The sequence below is a fragment of the Somniosus microcephalus genome, chromosome 18 (assembly GCF_052327205.1).
Source record: "Somniosus microcephalus isolate GS21.2 chromosome 18, FLI_Smic_1.0, whole genome shotgun sequence".
Taxonomy (NCBI): Eukaryota; Metazoa; Chordata; class Chondrichthyes; order Squaliformes; family Somniosidae; genus Somniosus; species Somniosus microcephalus.
This window is the reverse complement of record NC_141004.1, coordinates 47,663,701-47,681,568: the sequence shown is the minus strand read 5'-3', so window position 1 is coordinate 47,681,568 and position 17,868 is coordinate 47,663,701. Positions and strand designations below refer to the sequence as shown.

Genomic DNA, 17,868 nt, shown 5'->3' with positions numbered 1-17,868 from the left:
CCACTAGTTACTGGTTGCCAATCCGAGAATGAACCATTTATCCCAACTCTCTGCTTTCTGTTAGAGAGCCATCCTGCACCCATGCCAGAATATTATCCCCAATCCCGTGATTTTTTATCTTGAGCAATAATCTTTTGTGTGGCACCTTGTCAAATGCCTTTTGGAAGTCTAAATACACTACGCCCACTGGTTCCCCTTTATCCACCCTGTATGTTACTTCCTCAAAAAACTCCAGCAAATTTGTCAAACATGACTTCCCCTTCATGAAACCATGCTGAGTTTGTCCTATTAAATTATGTTTATCCAAATGTCCCGTTACTGTCTCCTTAATAATGGACTCTAACATTTTACCAACCACAGATGTTAGGCTAACAGGTCTATAGTTCCCAGCCTTCTGCCTACTACCCTTTTAAAATAAGGGTGTTACATTAGCAGTTTTCCAATCTGCCGGGACCTTTGCTGAGTCCAGTGAGTTTTGGAAAATTATTACCAATGCATCCACAATCCCTACCGCCACTTCCCTCAAGACCCTAGGATGCAAGCCATCAGGTCCAGGGGATTTATCCGCCTTGAGTCCCATTATTTTACCAAGTACCACTTCCTTAGTGATTTTAATCGTATTTAGTTCCTCCCCCGCTAGAGCCCCCTGTTTGTCCAGTGTTGGGATATTCTTAGTGTCCTCTATTGTAAAGACTAATACAAAATAATTGTTCAGTGTTTTTGCCATCTCCATGTTTCCCACCATTAAATTCCCGGTCTCATCCTCTAAGGGACCAACATTTACTTTAGCCACCCTTTTTCTTTTTATATAAATATAGAAACTTTTGCTGTCTGTTTTTATATTTTTTGCTAATTTACTTTCATAATCTATCTTCCCTTTCTTAATCAATCTTTTAGTTATTTTTTGCTGTCTTTTAAAGACTTCCCAATCTTCCATCCTCCCACTAGATTTGGCTACCTTATATGCCCTTGTTTTTAGTCGGATACTATCCTTAATTACTTTAATTAGCCACGGATGGCTATCTTTTCTTTTACACCCTTTTTTCCTCAGTGGAATATATATTTTTTGGAAGTTGTAAAATAACTCCTTAAATGTACACCACTGATCATGTACCATCTTACCCTTTAATCTATTTTCCCAGTCCACTCTAATCAATTCCGCTCTCATACCTTCATAGTCTCCTTTATTCAAGCTCAGCACGCTTGTTTGAGATCCAACCTTCTCACCCTCTAATTGAATATGGAACTCAACCATGTTATGGTCACTCATTCCAAGGGGATCCTTTACTAGGACATTTTTAATTAATCCTGTCTCATTACACAGGACCAAATCTAAGGTTGCTTGCCCCCTGGTCAGTTCAGTTACATACTGCTCAAGAAACCCATCCCTAATACACTCAATGAACTCATCCTCAAGGCTGCTCTGCCCAATTTGATTTGTCCAGTTAATATGATAATTAAAATCCCCCATAATTATAGCTGTTCCCTTATTACAAGCCTCAACTATTTCCTGATTAATACTCCGTCCAACAGAGTTGCAACTGTTCGGAGGCCTATAGACTACACCCACTAGTGTTTTTTTCCCCTTATTATTCCTTATCTCCACCCAAACTGTTTCACTATCCTGCTCCTTTGACCCAATATCATTTCTCTGTATTATAGTGATTCCTTCCTTTATTAACATAGCCACCCCACCTCCTCTCCCTTCCTGCCTGTCCTTCCTGATTGTTAAATAACCTGGTATGTTTAATTCCCAGTCATGGTCACCCTGCAGCCATGTTTCTGTAATGGCCACAAGATCATACCCATATGTCGTTATTTGTGCCGTTAACTCATTCATTTTGTTACGAATGCTACGTGCATTCAGATAAAGAACTTTCAAATATGTTTTGTAACACTTAGTTCCTGTTTTTTCCCTTTTTAGTCCATACCTTCTGTCCCTTCCTGACACATTCTGTTTTTTAATTCCCCCACTGCTACCAAGTCTATGACCTTCTCTGTTGTCATTTCTATTATTTGCTCTCTAGAAACCTCCCCCCCACTAATTAGTTTAAAGCCCTCTCTACAGCCCTAGTTATATGATTCGCCAGGACTCTAGTCCCAGCACTGGCCAAGTGGAGTCCGTCCCAACGGAACAGCTCCCTCCTGTCCCAGTACTGGTGCCAGTGTCCCAAGAAGCAAAACCCATTTCTCCCACACTAGTCTTTGAGCCACGCATTTAACTCTTTAATTTTATTTATCCTAGCCAAATTCGCTCGTGGCTCAGGTAATAACCCAGAGATTATTACCCTTGAGGTTCTGTTTTTTAATTTGACCCCTAGCTGCTCATACTCCTTTAACAGAACCGTCTTCCTTGTCCTATCTACGTCGTTTGTACCAACATGGACCACGACAACTGGATCCTCCCCCTCCCACTCCAAGTTTCTTTCCAGCCCAGAAGAGATGTCCTTAACCCTGGCACCGGGCAGGCAACACAGCCTTCGCGACTCCCGCTCTTGACTGCAGAGAACCCTATCTATCCCCCTAATGATACTATCCCCTACCACTACAACATTTCTTTTTACTCCCTCCACTTGAATGGCCCCCTGTACCACGGTGCTGTGGCCAGGATGCTCATCCTCCCTGCAGTCCCCGCTCCCGCCCTCACAGGGAGTAAGAACCTCGATCCTGCTGGACAAGAGCAAGGGCTGCGTCTCCTTCAACACTACATCCTGGATCCCTGTACCATCCTCACTCGTAGTCACACCGTCCTGTCCCTGACCACGGACTACATCTGCAGTAATTAACTTCATAGGTGTGACCATCTCCTGAAACATAGGGCTGGATTTTCCTAAGCCCCTGGAGTCGGGTTGGAAGCGTGCGGGCGATAAAAATCGGAGATCTGGGGGTCCCGACCCCATCCCACCTCCAACCCGCTTCCATGTCAATTTCATAGGAATCGGGTTGCCGACAAGTGCTGGAACCCGACTCCCAGAGGCGGGAAGGGATTAAAGGCAATTAAACTGCCTGTTAACAGGTAGTTTTTTGCCTATCCGCGATTTTATTGCTGGTTTGTGGGCTTCCCGACAGCTCCAAACCACGAAAAGTTTTCGAGGCGGGACGTGGGTCTGAGGTCTTGGAGGGGTCGAGATGCCCAGTGTTCAGGTGAGTGAGGGGTGCAGGAGTGCAAAGGTAAGTGTTTTGCAAGTGTTTAAAGTGTTTAAATAAGTTTAACTTACTTTTACTTACCTTTACAGGAGTCCTGCATTCCGGTGTCGGGAGTCGGCTGCAAGAACCACAGAAGCTCCGATTTTTAAAAAAAAATCAGCTTCTTGGTTTCTGCAGCAAAATGATTTTAAAGTTATCCTGAGAAAGGACTGAGGCTGAATTTGCAGTTTTTCAGTGCTTGACAGCTTCAAACAGCTGTTAAACACTGATATTTCATCTGCCAAAAGCTTTTGACAGATGAAATGTCAATCTCTGGCGTCACCTGTTGCCGGGTGGCCCTTAATTGGCCTGCTGAGCCCACAGGGCGGGCTCAACAAGGTCAATCAGAGGAAAATCCAGTGGGTTGGCCACATCTCCATGGAGGCGGGACAACAAGCCCGAATGTGGGTTTCCCACCTCCAACCCGCCCCCGTAGCAAAATCCAGCCCATAGAGTCCAGGAACTTCTCCCCCTCCCTGATGTGTCGCAGTGTCTGAAGCTCGGTCTCAAGCTCCATAACATGGAACTTGAGTTCCTCTAGCAGCAAACACTTGTCGCAGATGTAATCACCGTGAGCCTCAATGGGGTCCACCGGCTCCCACATCCCGCAACAGTAACACATCACCTGCTCCATTCTATATAATTAATTAAATATCTTATTATTAGTTATGAAGACCCTGCCCGGATATAGATGATAATATCACACCACTATTCAATAGGACTTACCAACTTAAAGGTATAAAAGAGAAGAGAAGGAAGAAAACCAACCAACCAGCTGATCACCAAGCTCCTCCTTGAATACTGTCTGTGGGGCCTGTTTGGTTGACTCGTCTCGCTGCTCCGCCTCCGCAGTGCTGTCTAAGCCAAAACTCCAGCAGCACTCAATGCACAAGGTGGTGGATGGTGTGCCAATCAAGTGGGCTGCTTTATCCTGAATGGTGTCAAGTTTCTTGAGTGTTGTTGGAGCTGCACTCATCCAGGCAAGTGGAGAGTATTCCATCACACTCCTGACTTGTGCCTTGTAGATGGTGGAAAGGCTTTTGGGGAGTCAGGAGGTGAGACACTCGCCGCAGAATTCCCAGCCTCTGGCCTGCTCTTGTAGCCACAGTATTTATATGGCTGGTCCAGTTCAGTTTCTGATCAATGGTGACCCCCAGGATGTTGATAGTGGAGGATTCAGCGATGGTAATGCCATTGAATGTCAAGGGGAGATGGTTAGAGTCTCGCTTGTTGGAGATGGTCATTGCCTGGCACTTGTGTGGTGCAAATGTTACTTGCCACTTGTCAGCCCAAGTCTGAATGTTGTCCAGGTCTTGCTGCATATGGACACGGACTGCGTCAGTATCTGACGAGTCTCGAATGGTGCTGAACAGTGTGCAATCATCAGCGAACATCCCCACTTCTGACCTTATGATGGAGGGAAGGTCATTGATGAAACAGCTGAAGATGGTTGGGCCTAGGACACTGCCCTGAGGAACTCCTGCAGTGATGTCATGTGATTGAGATGAATGACCTCCAACAACCACAGCCAACTTCCTTTGTGCTAGGTATGATTCCAACCAATGGAGAGTTTTCCCCTTGATTCCCATTGACTTCAGTTTTGCCATGCCTGCTTTAGATTGGACTTCAGACAAGGAAGATAATCACCATCCCCAACAGCAAGGTCATGCTATGGAGGGAGCTGCAGGTGGACAACAGAGAGGTGGACAACAGAGAGGTGGACAACAGAGAGGGGAGCAGCAGAGAGGGGAGCTATAAAGAAACGTAGAAACATAGAAGATAGGGGCAGGAGTAGGCCATTCGGCCCTTCGAGCCTGCTCCGCCATTCAATGAGATCATGGCTGATCATCCAAATTCAGTACCCTGTCCCTGCTTTCTCCCCATATCCCTTGATCCCTTTAGCCTTAAGAAATATATCCAACTCTTTCTTGAATATATTTAATGAACTGGCCTCCACCGCCCTCTGTGGCAGAGAATTCCACAGGTTCACCACTCTCTGGGTGAAGAAATTCCTCCTCATTTCAGTCCTAAATGGCTTACCCCTTATCCTTAGACTATGACCCCTGGTTCTGGACTCCCCGGCCATCAGAAACATCCTTCCTGCATCTAGTCTGTCCAGGCCTGACAGAATTTTATAGGTTTCGATGAGAGCCCCTCTCAATCTTCTAAACTCCAGTGAGTATAAGCCCAATCGACACAATCTCTCCTCATACGTCATTCCTGCCATCCCAGGTATCAGCCTGGTGAATCTTCGCTGCACTCCTTCCATGGCATGAATGTCCTTCCTCAGGTAAGGCGACCAAAACTGCACACAATACTCAAGGTGCGGTCTCACCAAGGCCCTGTACAACTGTAGCAAGACATCCTTGTTCCTGTACTCGAACCCTCTTGCTACGAAGGCCAACATACCATTTGCCTTCTTAACCACCCGCTGCACCTGCATGCTTACCTTCAGCTATAGAGAGGGGAGCAATAGAGAGGGGAGCAACAGAGGGGTAGAGTTCGCAGGAGGCACTACCCACCTAACAGGAAGCACAGACAGAGGCTCAACTTCCTTGACTTCTTTGAAGAGCAGTGCTTCCAGAGGTTGAGATTGTCACGTCAGGTGGTCGCAGACATCTGCAGCCTTCAAGAAGAAGACTTGCTCCCTGCTGGACCTGGTGGCCACGCATTACCAGTGGCTGTGAAAGTCACCATCGCCGTTCATTTTTTTACCTCTGGTTCCTTCCAGGGTGCCGCTGGAGATATATCCAGGATCTCCCAGCTGGCTGCACATAAATGCATAAGGCAGGTGATGAATGGATTGTTTGCCAGGGCTGGGAATTATGTAAACTTACCCTGTGATGTCAACAACCAGAATGAGTGGGCACTTGGATTTGAGTCTTTGGCTGGCTTCCCACAGGCACAGAGTGCTATCGACTGCAAACACGTGACAATCCGAGCACCATCAGATCAACCAGGAGTATTCATCAACCACAAGGGATTTCATTCCATTCATGTTCAGCTGGTGTGCAACCATAAGAAAAGGTTCGTGCAGGTCTGCTCCAGATTCTCTAGGTGCTGCCACGATACTTTCATACTGCTGTAGTCCAACATCCCCAATCTGTTCGTATCTGGAACCAGCCTTATGGGGTAGCTGCTAGGCAACAAAGGATACCCACTTTAAATCTGGCTGATGACACCTCCGAGGAACCCCACCAATGAACCCCAAGAGTACCACAACAACAGCCATATGATAACCAGATGTGTCATGGAGCAAGCCATCGGCATGTTCAAGGTGCGCTTCAGGTGCCTGAACATGTCTGGCGGTGCTCTTCAGTATTCGCCAGCGAGCGTCTCTAGGATGATTGTCGTATGCTGCGTTCTGCACAACAAAGCGCAGCATCGAGGACTAGAGGTGGAGGAGGAACAAGCCGCTCATCATTCATCATCTGATGAGAATTCCAATGGAGAAGAGGAAGAGGAAGATGTGGCACCCGATGCCAGACCAGCAACTCACATTGTTGCTCGGGTTGCCAGGGATGCCTAATAGCTCGAAGGTTCAGTTAATCACTCACACTGGGCCAAAGTAACAGTCACACCCCCAGGCCCCTCCCCACTGCACCACCACCCACACACCCACCCCCACCTCCAACCCCGCCCACAACCCCACCCCCACCCCCCACACCCACCCCAACCCCACCCCCAACCCCACCCCGACCCCCACCCCCACCCCCACCCCCACCTGTAATCAACTGGGGTACCACAGGGATCGGACCTAGGACCCCAGCTATTCACAATATATATTAATAATCTAGACGAGGGAACTAGATGTAATATCTCCAAGTTTGCAGACGACACAAAGATGGGTGGGCATGTGTGCTGTGAGGAGGATGCCGAGAAACTCCAGTATGATTTGGACAGGTTGGGTGATTGGGCAGAAGCATGGCAGATGCAATCATCATCATCGGCGACCACTCGAATTCGAGTATGGTATGTCCTTCATCAGTCATCTACTTGTGGGTCTTCAGGTGGCTGTGGAGGCCAATCTGAGATCCACAGACTCTACTACAGTGAGGGCATGTAAGACTATTGGTAGCGACTGAAGTATGGGTCTTCTTAAGTTGTTGTCTCTCCTTACGGCGCTGGCGTTTATCCTCAGTGGCACGCTGGAGATTCTTTTCATGTAGTGCGGCACCGTTGTGGATGCAATATAACGTGGATAAATGTGAGGTTATCCACTTTGGTGTCAAAAACAGGAAGGCAGATTATTATCTGAATGGCAATAGATTGGGAGAAGGGGAAGTGCAACGAGACCTGGGTGTCCTTGTGCACCAGTCGCTGAAGGTAAGCATGATACCTGGGATGGCAGGAATGACGTATGAGGAGAGATTGGTCGATTAGGCTTATATTCGCTGGAGTTTAGAAGAATGAGAGGGGATCTCACTGAAACTTATAAAATTCTAACAGGACTAGACAGACTAGATGCAGGAAGAATGTTCCCAATGGCCGGGGAGTCCAGAACCAGGGGTCACAGTCTAAGGATAAGGGGTAAGCCATTTAGGACAGAGATGAGGAGGAATTTCTTCACCCAGAGAGTGGTGAACCTGTGGAATTCTCTACCAAAGAAGGCAGTAGAGGCCAATTCATTAAATATATTCAAGAAGGAGTTAGATATATTTCTTAAGGCTAAAGGGATCAAGGGATATGGAGAGATGGCAGGGACAGGGTACTGAATTTGGATTAACAACAGAAAATGCTGGAAATACTCAGCAGGCCAGGCAGCATCCGTGGAGAGAGAAACAGAGTTAACGAAACGTTAACTCTGTTTCTCTCTCCACGGATGCTGCCTGGCCTGCTGAGTATTTCCAGCATTTTCTGTTGTTATTTCAGATTTCCAGCATCCGCAGTATTTTGCAATTATACTGAATTTGGATGATCAGCCATGATCTCATTGAATGGCGGAGCAGGCTCGAGGGGCCGAATGGCCTATTCCTGCTCCTATCTTCTATGTTTCTATGTTTAACTAACCACCCATTGCACATCCATCAATTGGTCCCTGTCAATTCATGTCTTCACATTCATCACCAAGCAACTGAACAAGCAACTGAAAAGGTGAGTTGCCACTCAGCACACAAGAATGGGCAACATGGGAAACTGGTGCAAGTTAATACATTTTATGTGAGTTGATAAAAAAGGAATCTTAACAACATAACATTTTCACAAACGCCCATGTGCATGCCCTTGGTGAACTAAAAGTTTTTCTTTTCCTTTGCCTACCACTCGTATGTGGTGCAACCCCTGTGGCTTCAGGGGAGTTAGAGGCAGGCTGCTCAGATCGCTCCTCTAACGGTGAGGACACTCGTGGCCAATGACCTCTGGGTGTTGGAGCCCGTGAGGGGCCCGCCAAAGACAGCTCCACCTGCACCTGTGCAGGGGCAGACTCGGCCATCGGGAGAGGAGGCAGCATGTCGGGTACTGGTTGGGGGGCGGGTGTGGTCAACGGGTGAGATGCGGAAGTACTTTGAGTGGAGTCCATGTCTCCTTTTGCCATCCTCCCTCTCATGGACCAGCGGCACATCACTGCTACCACTATGTGGGGAGCAGCTTGGTGCAGATCAGTGACTTGTCATGACCACAGCTAAGGTATCTGTCATCCTGTTTAAGGTGGCAGACATGTTCACATCCAAAGTCACATCCAAAGTCTGCATGGCCGTGGTCAAGGTCTGCATGGACTGATTAGGTTGCCACGATTGAAGTTCCACAGAGGAGGCCACTCTACCCATGGAAGATGGCTTCACAAGTGCTTGAGCTGGGCTGCTCCATACTCTCGGCTATTATCGACAGTGACTGCCAGTACCTCGCAAATTTGCTGCTGTCCCTCTATGATTATCCTTTTCAATGATAGATACTGAATCCCAGGGGCTAAGTGCAGCCGAACAGAGGTTGGAGAGGATTGTGCCCTCTGACACAGACTCGCCACAGCTGTCCCTGCCAATACTCTCTGCTCGTGCTCACTTGTGAACGGGGAGTCACCAGGCAAAAACCCAACTACAGTATCTGTCTAAGAGGACCCACCAAAGTGTGAGTATCTGCGTTGGTGCATGGTAAGCATGAGTCCTGTGATGGTGCACCCTAAGAACAAATCAGTTCCTCCGAGGAATTGTCGTCCATAAGGTCCACGTGCTGCTGTTTGAGAAAAAGGACAGATATGAATTAGTAATGGCAATGTAAAAATGTTGCTACTTCATATAATTAAGATTTCACTTGGTGCTGAAATCAAGTCAACCTGACTGACTCTTGTATGAGATGTGGGTTAGAGATACTTAATGCTGTCACCATGCAGCTGTGAAGTCCCACTCTCTCCATCTCCGATGGTCAGGGACACAGATATGCCACTGATCTCCATGGCCTCTTCCCCTGCAGATGTCAGCTGCACGATCTGTGGCGGGCAGCCTCTGGTCATCTCCCTATCCCCTGTATTTTTTGCTTGCTGCTCCTGCAAGGGGGAACAATAGACCTCTGAGTGTCTGTAAGGCATGTGTTCACCCGATGACTGCAGTGCATTCGGTGCGGGTGACTATCAAGCACATGCATCACAATTGCCACTGGCATACATTTGAGGACATGTGTTTACCGTCGGGTGAGCTGACTGAGATGGCATCACATGGCATAAGGATTGGGCTGAGTGGCAATGATGGATAGATAAATAGGGACGTGAGGAAATGCATAGAAAATGAATGATGGGTGCTCTTGAAACTTAAGTGGCTGTGAGTAGTGATGTGGTGGTGTATGCCACAAGACAGAGTGACGGGGGAATCTACACTGCATGATGTAGGTGAATCTGAAACTGTACTCACCTTTCCTGACCTGGTTAGGTCATTAAACCGCTTCCTGCACAGGATCCAGGTATGGGGCACAATAGTCCTGCTGCTGACCTCCTCAACCACCTCTAACCACACCTTCTTGGTGACAGAAGCAGGCTTGTTCTTCCTGCTCCTGGGAAAGATTACCTCCCTTCTGCTCCTTACTGCACTCAGCAGTGCATCAAGTGAGGTGTCGTTGAAACAGGACACAGCCTTTGAATGTTCTGACTCCATGTTCTAACTTTTCCGTGTCTTTCCAAATGCTGCCAACTCCTCCAAATTCCATCTTTGAATTGGCCCTTTAAATAGTCGACTTGAGATGGCATCATGCAGGTTCATGCCTGCTCACGCGCATTGGAGATGCTAAACCCAGCAGTAAAATGATAGGTTTTTTTTATTCATTGATGGGATGTGGGCGTCGCTGGCTGGCTAGGCCTGCATTTAGTGCCCATCCCTAATTGCCCTTGAGAAGATGGTGGTGAGCCGCCGCCTTGAACCGCTGCAGTCCATATGATGTAGGTACACCCACAATGCTGTTAGGAAGGGAGTTCCAGGATTTTGGCCCAGCGACAGTGAAGGAACGGCGATACAGGTCCAAGTCAGGATGGTGTGTGGCTTGGAGGGGAACTTGTAGGTGGTGATGTTCCCATGCGTCTGCTGCCCTTGTCCTTCTAAGTGGTAGAGGTCGCGGGTTTGGAAGGTGCTGTTGAAGGAGCTTTGGCGAGTTGCTGCAGTGCATCTTGTAGATGGTACACACTGCAGCCACAGTGCGCCGGTGGTGGAGGGAGTGAATGTTGAAGGTGGTGGATGGAGTGCCAATCAAGCGGGCTGCTTTATCCTGAATGGTGTCGAGCTTCTTGAGTGTTGTTGGAGCTGCACTCATCCAGGCAAGTGGAGAGTATTCCATCACACTCCTGACTTGTGCCTTGTAGATGGTGGAAAGGCTTTGGGGAGTCAGGAGGTGAGACACTCGCCGCAGAATTCCCAGCCTCTGGCCTGCCCTTGTAGCCACAGTATTTATATGGCTGGTCCAGTTCAGTTTCTGATCAATGGTAACCCCCAGGATGTTGATAGTGGGGGATTCAGCGATGGTAATGCCATTGAATGTCAAGGGGAGATGGTTAGAGTCTCGCTTGTTGGAGATGGTCATTGCCTGGCACTTGTGTGGTGCGAATGTTACTTGTCAGCCCAAGTCTGAATGTTGTCCAGGTCTTGCTGCATATGGACACGGACTGCGTCAGTATCTGACGAGTCTCGAATGGTGCTGAACAGTGTGCAATCATCAGCGAACATCCCCACTTCTGACCTTATGATGGAGGGAAGGTCATTGATGAAACAGCTGAAGATGGTTGGGCCTAGGACACTGCCCTGAGGAACTCCTGCAGTGATGTCATGTGATTGAGATGAATGACCTCCAACAACCACAGCCAACTTCCTTTGTGCTAGGTATGATTCCAACCAATGGAGAGTTTACCCCTTGATTCCCATTGACTTCAGTTTTGCTAGGGCTCCTTGATGCCACACTCGATCAAATGCTGCCTTGATGTCAAGGGCATTCACTCTCACCTCACCTCTTGAGTTCAGCTCTTTTGTCCATGTTTGGACCAAGGCTGTAATGAGGTCAGGAGCTGAGTGGCCCTGGCGGAACCCAAACTGGGTGTCAGTTAGCAGGTTATTGCTGAGTAAGTGCCGCTTGATAGCACTGTCGACGACACCTTCCATCACTTTGCTGATAGTGAGGCAACCATGTTGAAATCGCACATTCACTTGCACCCAAGCAGCTTCGGGGTTTCGTACCCGTTATCGCCCCCTCCCTCCACTCAGAACCCACCTCTGCATTATTATTGGACCCATTAATTCAATTGCTGTCAAAGTTAAATCCTGATGGTTAACAAGGTTGACAGGCATACCTGTCACAAAGAAAGGCAATTATTGTGTTACTGTCTCGTGCATTGACTAATGTGACTTGCATTTTAAGCTGATCTTACTAACCTGTTTCTATGTCTGACCTTTAAGATTCAGGACTTGAATCTGAAAGTTTTTGATCTCAGAGGGAAGTTCAAGCGCCCCAACCTCCGCCGGGTCCGTGTCTCTGCCGATGCTATGTTGCGGGCCTTGCTGGGATCCAAGCACAAAGTATCCATGGATCTCAGAGCTAACCTGAAGTCAGTCAAAAAGGAAGATTCAGAAAAGGTACGAGAGCAAACTCCAACCATAGAAAATTCTGTTTGTCCACTAGGCGAAAGTAAATTCGATCCCAGCTTCAAAAATAGCTCAACTGTTTATGGGTAACATCAATATACTTATCCTTTAATTACCACCCATGGTTGAATGTTGTGCATGGGAGACCTCATTGATCAATTTTCTTCTTCTGTTGGCCAAATGCCTTGGTCGAAACTGGCAAAGCCACCCACAAAGGGAAGCTTGAAGTGTGATTGTCAGTCAGTACAGGAAACTCTCTGGTATCCGGCACCAACGGGACCAGGATGGTGCCGGTTGATTAAAAATTCCGGATGACGGAGAGGGTTATCTACCGAGGCTATTTTTAACAAACAAAGAGTCAGACTCCTGTTATTGAGGTGTTCGGACTTCTGGCAGCGCCAAGAAGCCGAGTAGTGGCAGTTTGGAGAACTACCCCCACTGACTAACTCGGCCACCACGGGAGACTCGGACTCTGACTTGGCAACATTTCCGGTTATTGAGGTGTTTTCGGAGTATGAATTTTGCCGGTTAATAGAGAATTCCGGATATTTAGGTGCCGTTTAAATGAGAGTTTCCTGTACTAGGGATTCAACTCCAAAACCCCTAGTTGTAAATCCAGTTTTAATACTGGAGAGAAGTCACTTGTAGTACACTGAGAAATCTAAATTAAATATTTAGAAAAATAAATGATTATACATGAGACATTTAGTGAAAAGCTCCCTAGTATTATTTATGATATAATTTAGCATATTATAATTTCAGGTTGTCTTGCAGGGATTTATATTTATCGTCTGAATCAGTTTATGCCCCGCTGTAAATTGATGGACATCGTACAGCCCAGCTTATAAGATCCAAACGCAGAGTATCCAGGGATCTCAGAGCTAACCTGAAGTCAATCAAAAAGGAAGATTCAGAACATCTTCAGTTTCCTAGCTAATAGTTATCCCTCAATCAACATCATTACAAAAAACAGATTATCTGGTCGTTATCATATACTGGTTGTGGGATCTTGCTGTGTGCAAATTGGCTGCCGCATTTCCTACATTACAACAGTGACTACACTTCAAAAGTACTCCATTGGCTGTAAAGCATATTGGGCCGACCTGAGGTCGTGAAAGGCGCTATAGAAATTAATTTTTTATAGCCATAGATTTCATCAGCTTTTAAACCTGATGTTGTATAAAAGCAGCACAGAAGTACCTCACTCGGGATAATTTAGGATAAGTAAAATGGGAAACTCTTTTGCAGGTTTACTTTATTAATGACGAGTCTTCAGGATACACAGATAGACAAAGCAAAAGACTGCTGCTGATATGTGTTGTATCCAACCCTTAGGAACGTCCTGCTGGAGTCAGTGATTGGCGTAAAAATGTGGAAGCGATGTCTGGGATGGAAGGCAGAAAGAAAATGTTTGATGCTGCTAAAACTGCTTCTGGGCAGTAAGTATGGAAAAAATCTCCACTTTATTCTTCTACAATACATATCTTTTTTAACCAGTACCTTGGGTACCAGAAATAGAGATTTTCTCAGTAAGCTAATTCTTCATCATGCTTTTCTCAATATATAAGAGTTAAAGGCCTAGAAAATCCCTTAAACAGTTGCAGAAGTGCAATAATACCCCAGTTTATGAATGGGAGTTTGCAACCTTTCCAAAAAAAAGTGATTTTTTTTTTGCAGGAACTGACTGTGAGAGGGGTCAGGATTCCCTGCTGAGCAGCATTTTAGCTAAAATCGCAAGAATTTCTACCTTTTATGCTTTTTTCCCCCTCTTTATTGCTCTTTCTCTTCAAAACTAAATGTTGGTAAAGCTGCAAAACTTGTTGACATGAGGGGTATGTTACTGACCACCAAAATGGGAGTTACTTACCTTTAAGAAATGCGCTTGATATTTAGAACATAAGTTATCACTAGTAGCCACACTAAGTTACCACAAGCTAATGTATAGCAACATTTCCGTCTTCTAGTTAATCTAATAGAAATTGGTATGTATTGCACACGTTTTCCGGGTGTAAGCAGGGCAGAAAGTATACCAATTTAGCAATGGGACGCCCTGCACCCAATCTGCGTAGGCGTTGGTCCTACTGCTATATTCGTAGGGACCCATTTTACAGGCATTGGGCCTAATGGCTGTTGACGGACCCCTATCAGCCATGATCGCATTGAATGGCAGAGCAGGCTCGAGGGGCCAAATGGCCTACTCCTGCTCCTATCTTCTATGTTTCTATGTATGTTTCTATGTAAAATTAGTTACCAATGAGCAGGGCAAGCGTTGGACCTGCCCCATTCAAGATACCACAGGTAAGTGCTTTAAATTAAAAAAAAACTTTTGATGGTGCCAGGAAGAGCAGGGGTGCTCCCTCCCACCCCACCATCCACTGACTCCACAGTCCAACGATCGCACCCCCTCCCTCGCCCCGTTGCAGCCCCAGTACATGAGGGCGGCCCAAAATTAATTTTTCCGGTGGGGTGAGCTGACTGTGGAGGCCCAAAGGCCAATTCCTGGTGATCCTCAGTCCTCTAGGTTAGGACATGCACTGCCTCAACAGTGCCGAGTCTGAAGCCGAAATAAGCCCAGACCAAAATCTATGCCAATATATTTAATGTTGTGATCAATAATGATCACTGGAAATTGCACAGCAAGCTTTTTTTCCTCACACGTTTTAATTATATATATTTTTCAGATGATTGTGCTTCAAAAGGTTCAAGACAGCGATACCTCTGTTCCCACCTTCTCCAGCTTTACATGCTTGCATTTCTCTGCTTTTGAAGATGTCCAGAATTGCTTGAAGAAAACATGAACCACACAGGAGGGCAGATAATGAAGAACATTATTTTAAGACAGCTGATGTAAAATGAGCTAGCTAATAGACTACTGTGGTTTTCTGTACCTGGTGTAAATTCAGATCAAATAAAACTAAATTCACAACCCCCTGGGTAATGACGTAAATATCAGAATCTCATTTAAAATCAGTAAATTTGTTTAGCCGGCTGGAGCTTAGTGAAAGAGAAAATAAACTCGAAAATATTTAGAGGTGTTTGTAGCAACATTTTATGCAAAACAGTAAAAATGTTGAAATAAGAGGGCCTATGCTGTTATTTCATCAGCCCTGGCTCCCTTCAAAAGCAAGGGCACCTTTTGACGTTACCTGTAAAATGCCAGGGTAAGCATTCATGTACGATGGAGAAGAAGGTCAAAATATTAATATGAGCTGACATCATTATAGTAATCTGTTTAGTAACTGCTACAAGTAAGGAAATAGATGGCAATAGAGATTTGTTGTTTCAAAGAGCAAAACTGGTTGGCCCTGAACATCAACCATCAACAGGCATAGTTTCTGCTGGGATCATGCTCACCGATATCCTCCAACATTGACCCCGCCAAAGTTTGTGGGGTCAGTGGGAAGCCACCTCACGTGCATGGAACAGGCAGTCACAAGTGCCACTTCAGGTCCTTCTTTGGCTCCTGTCTGCTCCATACCAACAGAAATTTGGCTGCCTGTGGGAGGGATTTCCCAGAATCCCCCAATCCCCTCCACCCCCCAATGATGCTGTCAGCCCCCAAGCAACTGGACCAATTCAGATTAAAACTTCTCCTAATTTTTGTTTTTCTTCTTTGGGGGGTCCAGACCGCTTGTCAGACGTAGACCCCAGTGTTGGGGCCCACACGCCCCCTTGTGGAGGCCTGTAGACCTCAACTTTCGTTGCGCACCAGCTACGAATACTACACCAGTCCCCATTAAGCCTCAGGAGTTGGACCTTGGACGCTGCACCCCCGACCCATTATTTGCCTTGTAAGGGGTGAACAGAAGATCTCCCATTTTCTTGTCAGTTCTGCCAGTCTCTTACTGAAGCTATGATGACAGACCAGTACAACACCGTGAACTTCAGGGCTGTTGCTTTTAGGAGAGTTGGGACAACCTGCGAACTTTCTTAATGTCCCTCTTATTTCATACCTGCTTCCTTTCCTGAGCGTTTTCATGTATATCTTATCAATGATTGATTTCTTTTTTCAGTGTTTTAATTCCTGGAACATATTCTGTACAATATTACCATGTAAATGATTCTTCTGCTATTCTAATGCCTTTGTTGAAATGGCAGGCAGAGTAATATGATATGAAGGCGTTCAAACCACAAATCAGTTAAACCAGTCTTAAATCAGCGAAATGGCTCATGACAATTTACACTTAGTCCACTGAAAAGGGTTGGATCTGTTTTCTGCATCATTTCACATTCTTAATGCTCACTGCATAGAATATTATTTCAAACCACTGTATGCAATTCAAATCTTGGTCACTCAAAAAGCTTTCTTCAAGACCCATTGTTAAAAATACCAGGATGTGAGCATTTTAATTGTCAGAAACTCATCTGAATTGACAACTGATTAAGATGCTATACGGCATTGAATTAATTATCTGCTTGGTGGTGGGGGGGTTTGGGCTCTATAAAAATCTGTTCCTTATTAAGATAAATCTTTAAAAACTTTAAGCAGTATTTAAAAGCTGCAGTCACGCTCTCCCAAATATCTTTCACAAAACTCTGCTTAAAAAATTAGTTCAAAAACCAGGTGATATGTTACTAAAGTTGCTTGGATATAAAAATTTAACCTTAGTGCTGCTGGCTTTATTGAGAACGGACTGTGAAGAAGGGCCAGAGCGATTGAAGTGCCAAAAATCACCTTTAAAGGACCTCCGAGATTTCTGCTCGCCTCCAATTCTGGCCTTTTGCGCATCCCCGATCTTAATCGCTTCACAATTGGAGGTCGTACCTTCAGCTGCCGAGGCCCGAAGCTGTGTGATTCCCTCCCTAAACCTCACCATCTCTCTCCCTCTCTTTCCTCCTCTAAGGTGCTTCTTCAAACCTACCTCTTTGACCAACCTTTTGGGCATCTTCCCTAATATCTCCTTATGTGGCCCGGTGTCACTTTTCTTTTTGATGGCGCTCCTGTGAAGCGTCTTGGGGCGTTTTACTACATTAAAGGTGCTATATAAATGCACGTTGTTGTTACCACCAGATTAAAAAAATAATGAAAATCAACAACACAATTATTCAAAGCACAGACTTTGAAATTGCACTATTGGCATCCAATTGCTCATTTGTTGCAAGGTATCATTTCAAAGCCATAGATATCCATGGTCCTTTCACTTGGTGGAAATTTAGTTGAAGCTCTGATTCCCATAATGATCAGATGTTCTTAGAATGTAACTTCAGAGCTTTCCTGCAAACAATGTCATGCTACTAACAATCAGCACTTCACAACTTCCTGTTCTACCTGTTAGATAGCTTGTTTAAATTAAAATAAACGTAAATGATACTGTAATAATCCCACAGATCACATGATCTTGAATAAATATTTAATACCATTAAGAACAGTCTTTCAACATAACTTTGGCGGAGTGATGTACAGACCACCTATTGCGAGGAGTCATATTTAAATATTTTTGGTATATTTTCCTGTTGAGTAAATTATCTGTTTGCCAGAAAATTCTATCCACCAAAATCATAAATAGTAATTAAACTAGTGATTTAACAGGAATTTTGTGAAATATCAACAAGAATTTCCTGTTGTCGCATATTGCGTGGGTTTTTAATAAAATGTGTTTTTTTTCCCCTGATAGGTAGAATGCTTCACGCTCAG

The 17,868-nt window shown here is 45.6% G+C and overlaps 1 protein-coding gene across 2 annotated transcripts in view; it reads left to right on the top strand.

Annotated features, from left to right (window-relative positions):
* Positions 1 to 15,161, top strand: part of LOC147105259 (troponin I, slow skeletal muscle-like) — a 54,785-nt gene extending 39,624 nt beyond the window's left edge. Inside the window, exons 7-9 of one of the 2 annotated variants that reach the window (XM_086011436.1) lie at positions 12,048 to 12,224; positions 13,569 to 13,672; positions 14,915 to 15,161. In XM_086011436.1, coding sequence (XP_085867562.1) covers positions 12,048 to 12,224; positions 13,569 to 13,672; positions 14,915 to 14,918 — 285 coding nt within the window. In that variant the 3' untranslated portion in view covers positions 14,919 to 15,161. Of the gene's footprint in view, positions 1 to 12,047; positions 12,225 to 13,568; positions 13,677 to 14,914 lie in introns of those variants that run through there. The other variant, XM_086011435.1, reaches the window with a different exon arrangement.
* The last annotated feature ends 2,707 nt before the right edge of the window (positions 15,162 to 17,868 follow it).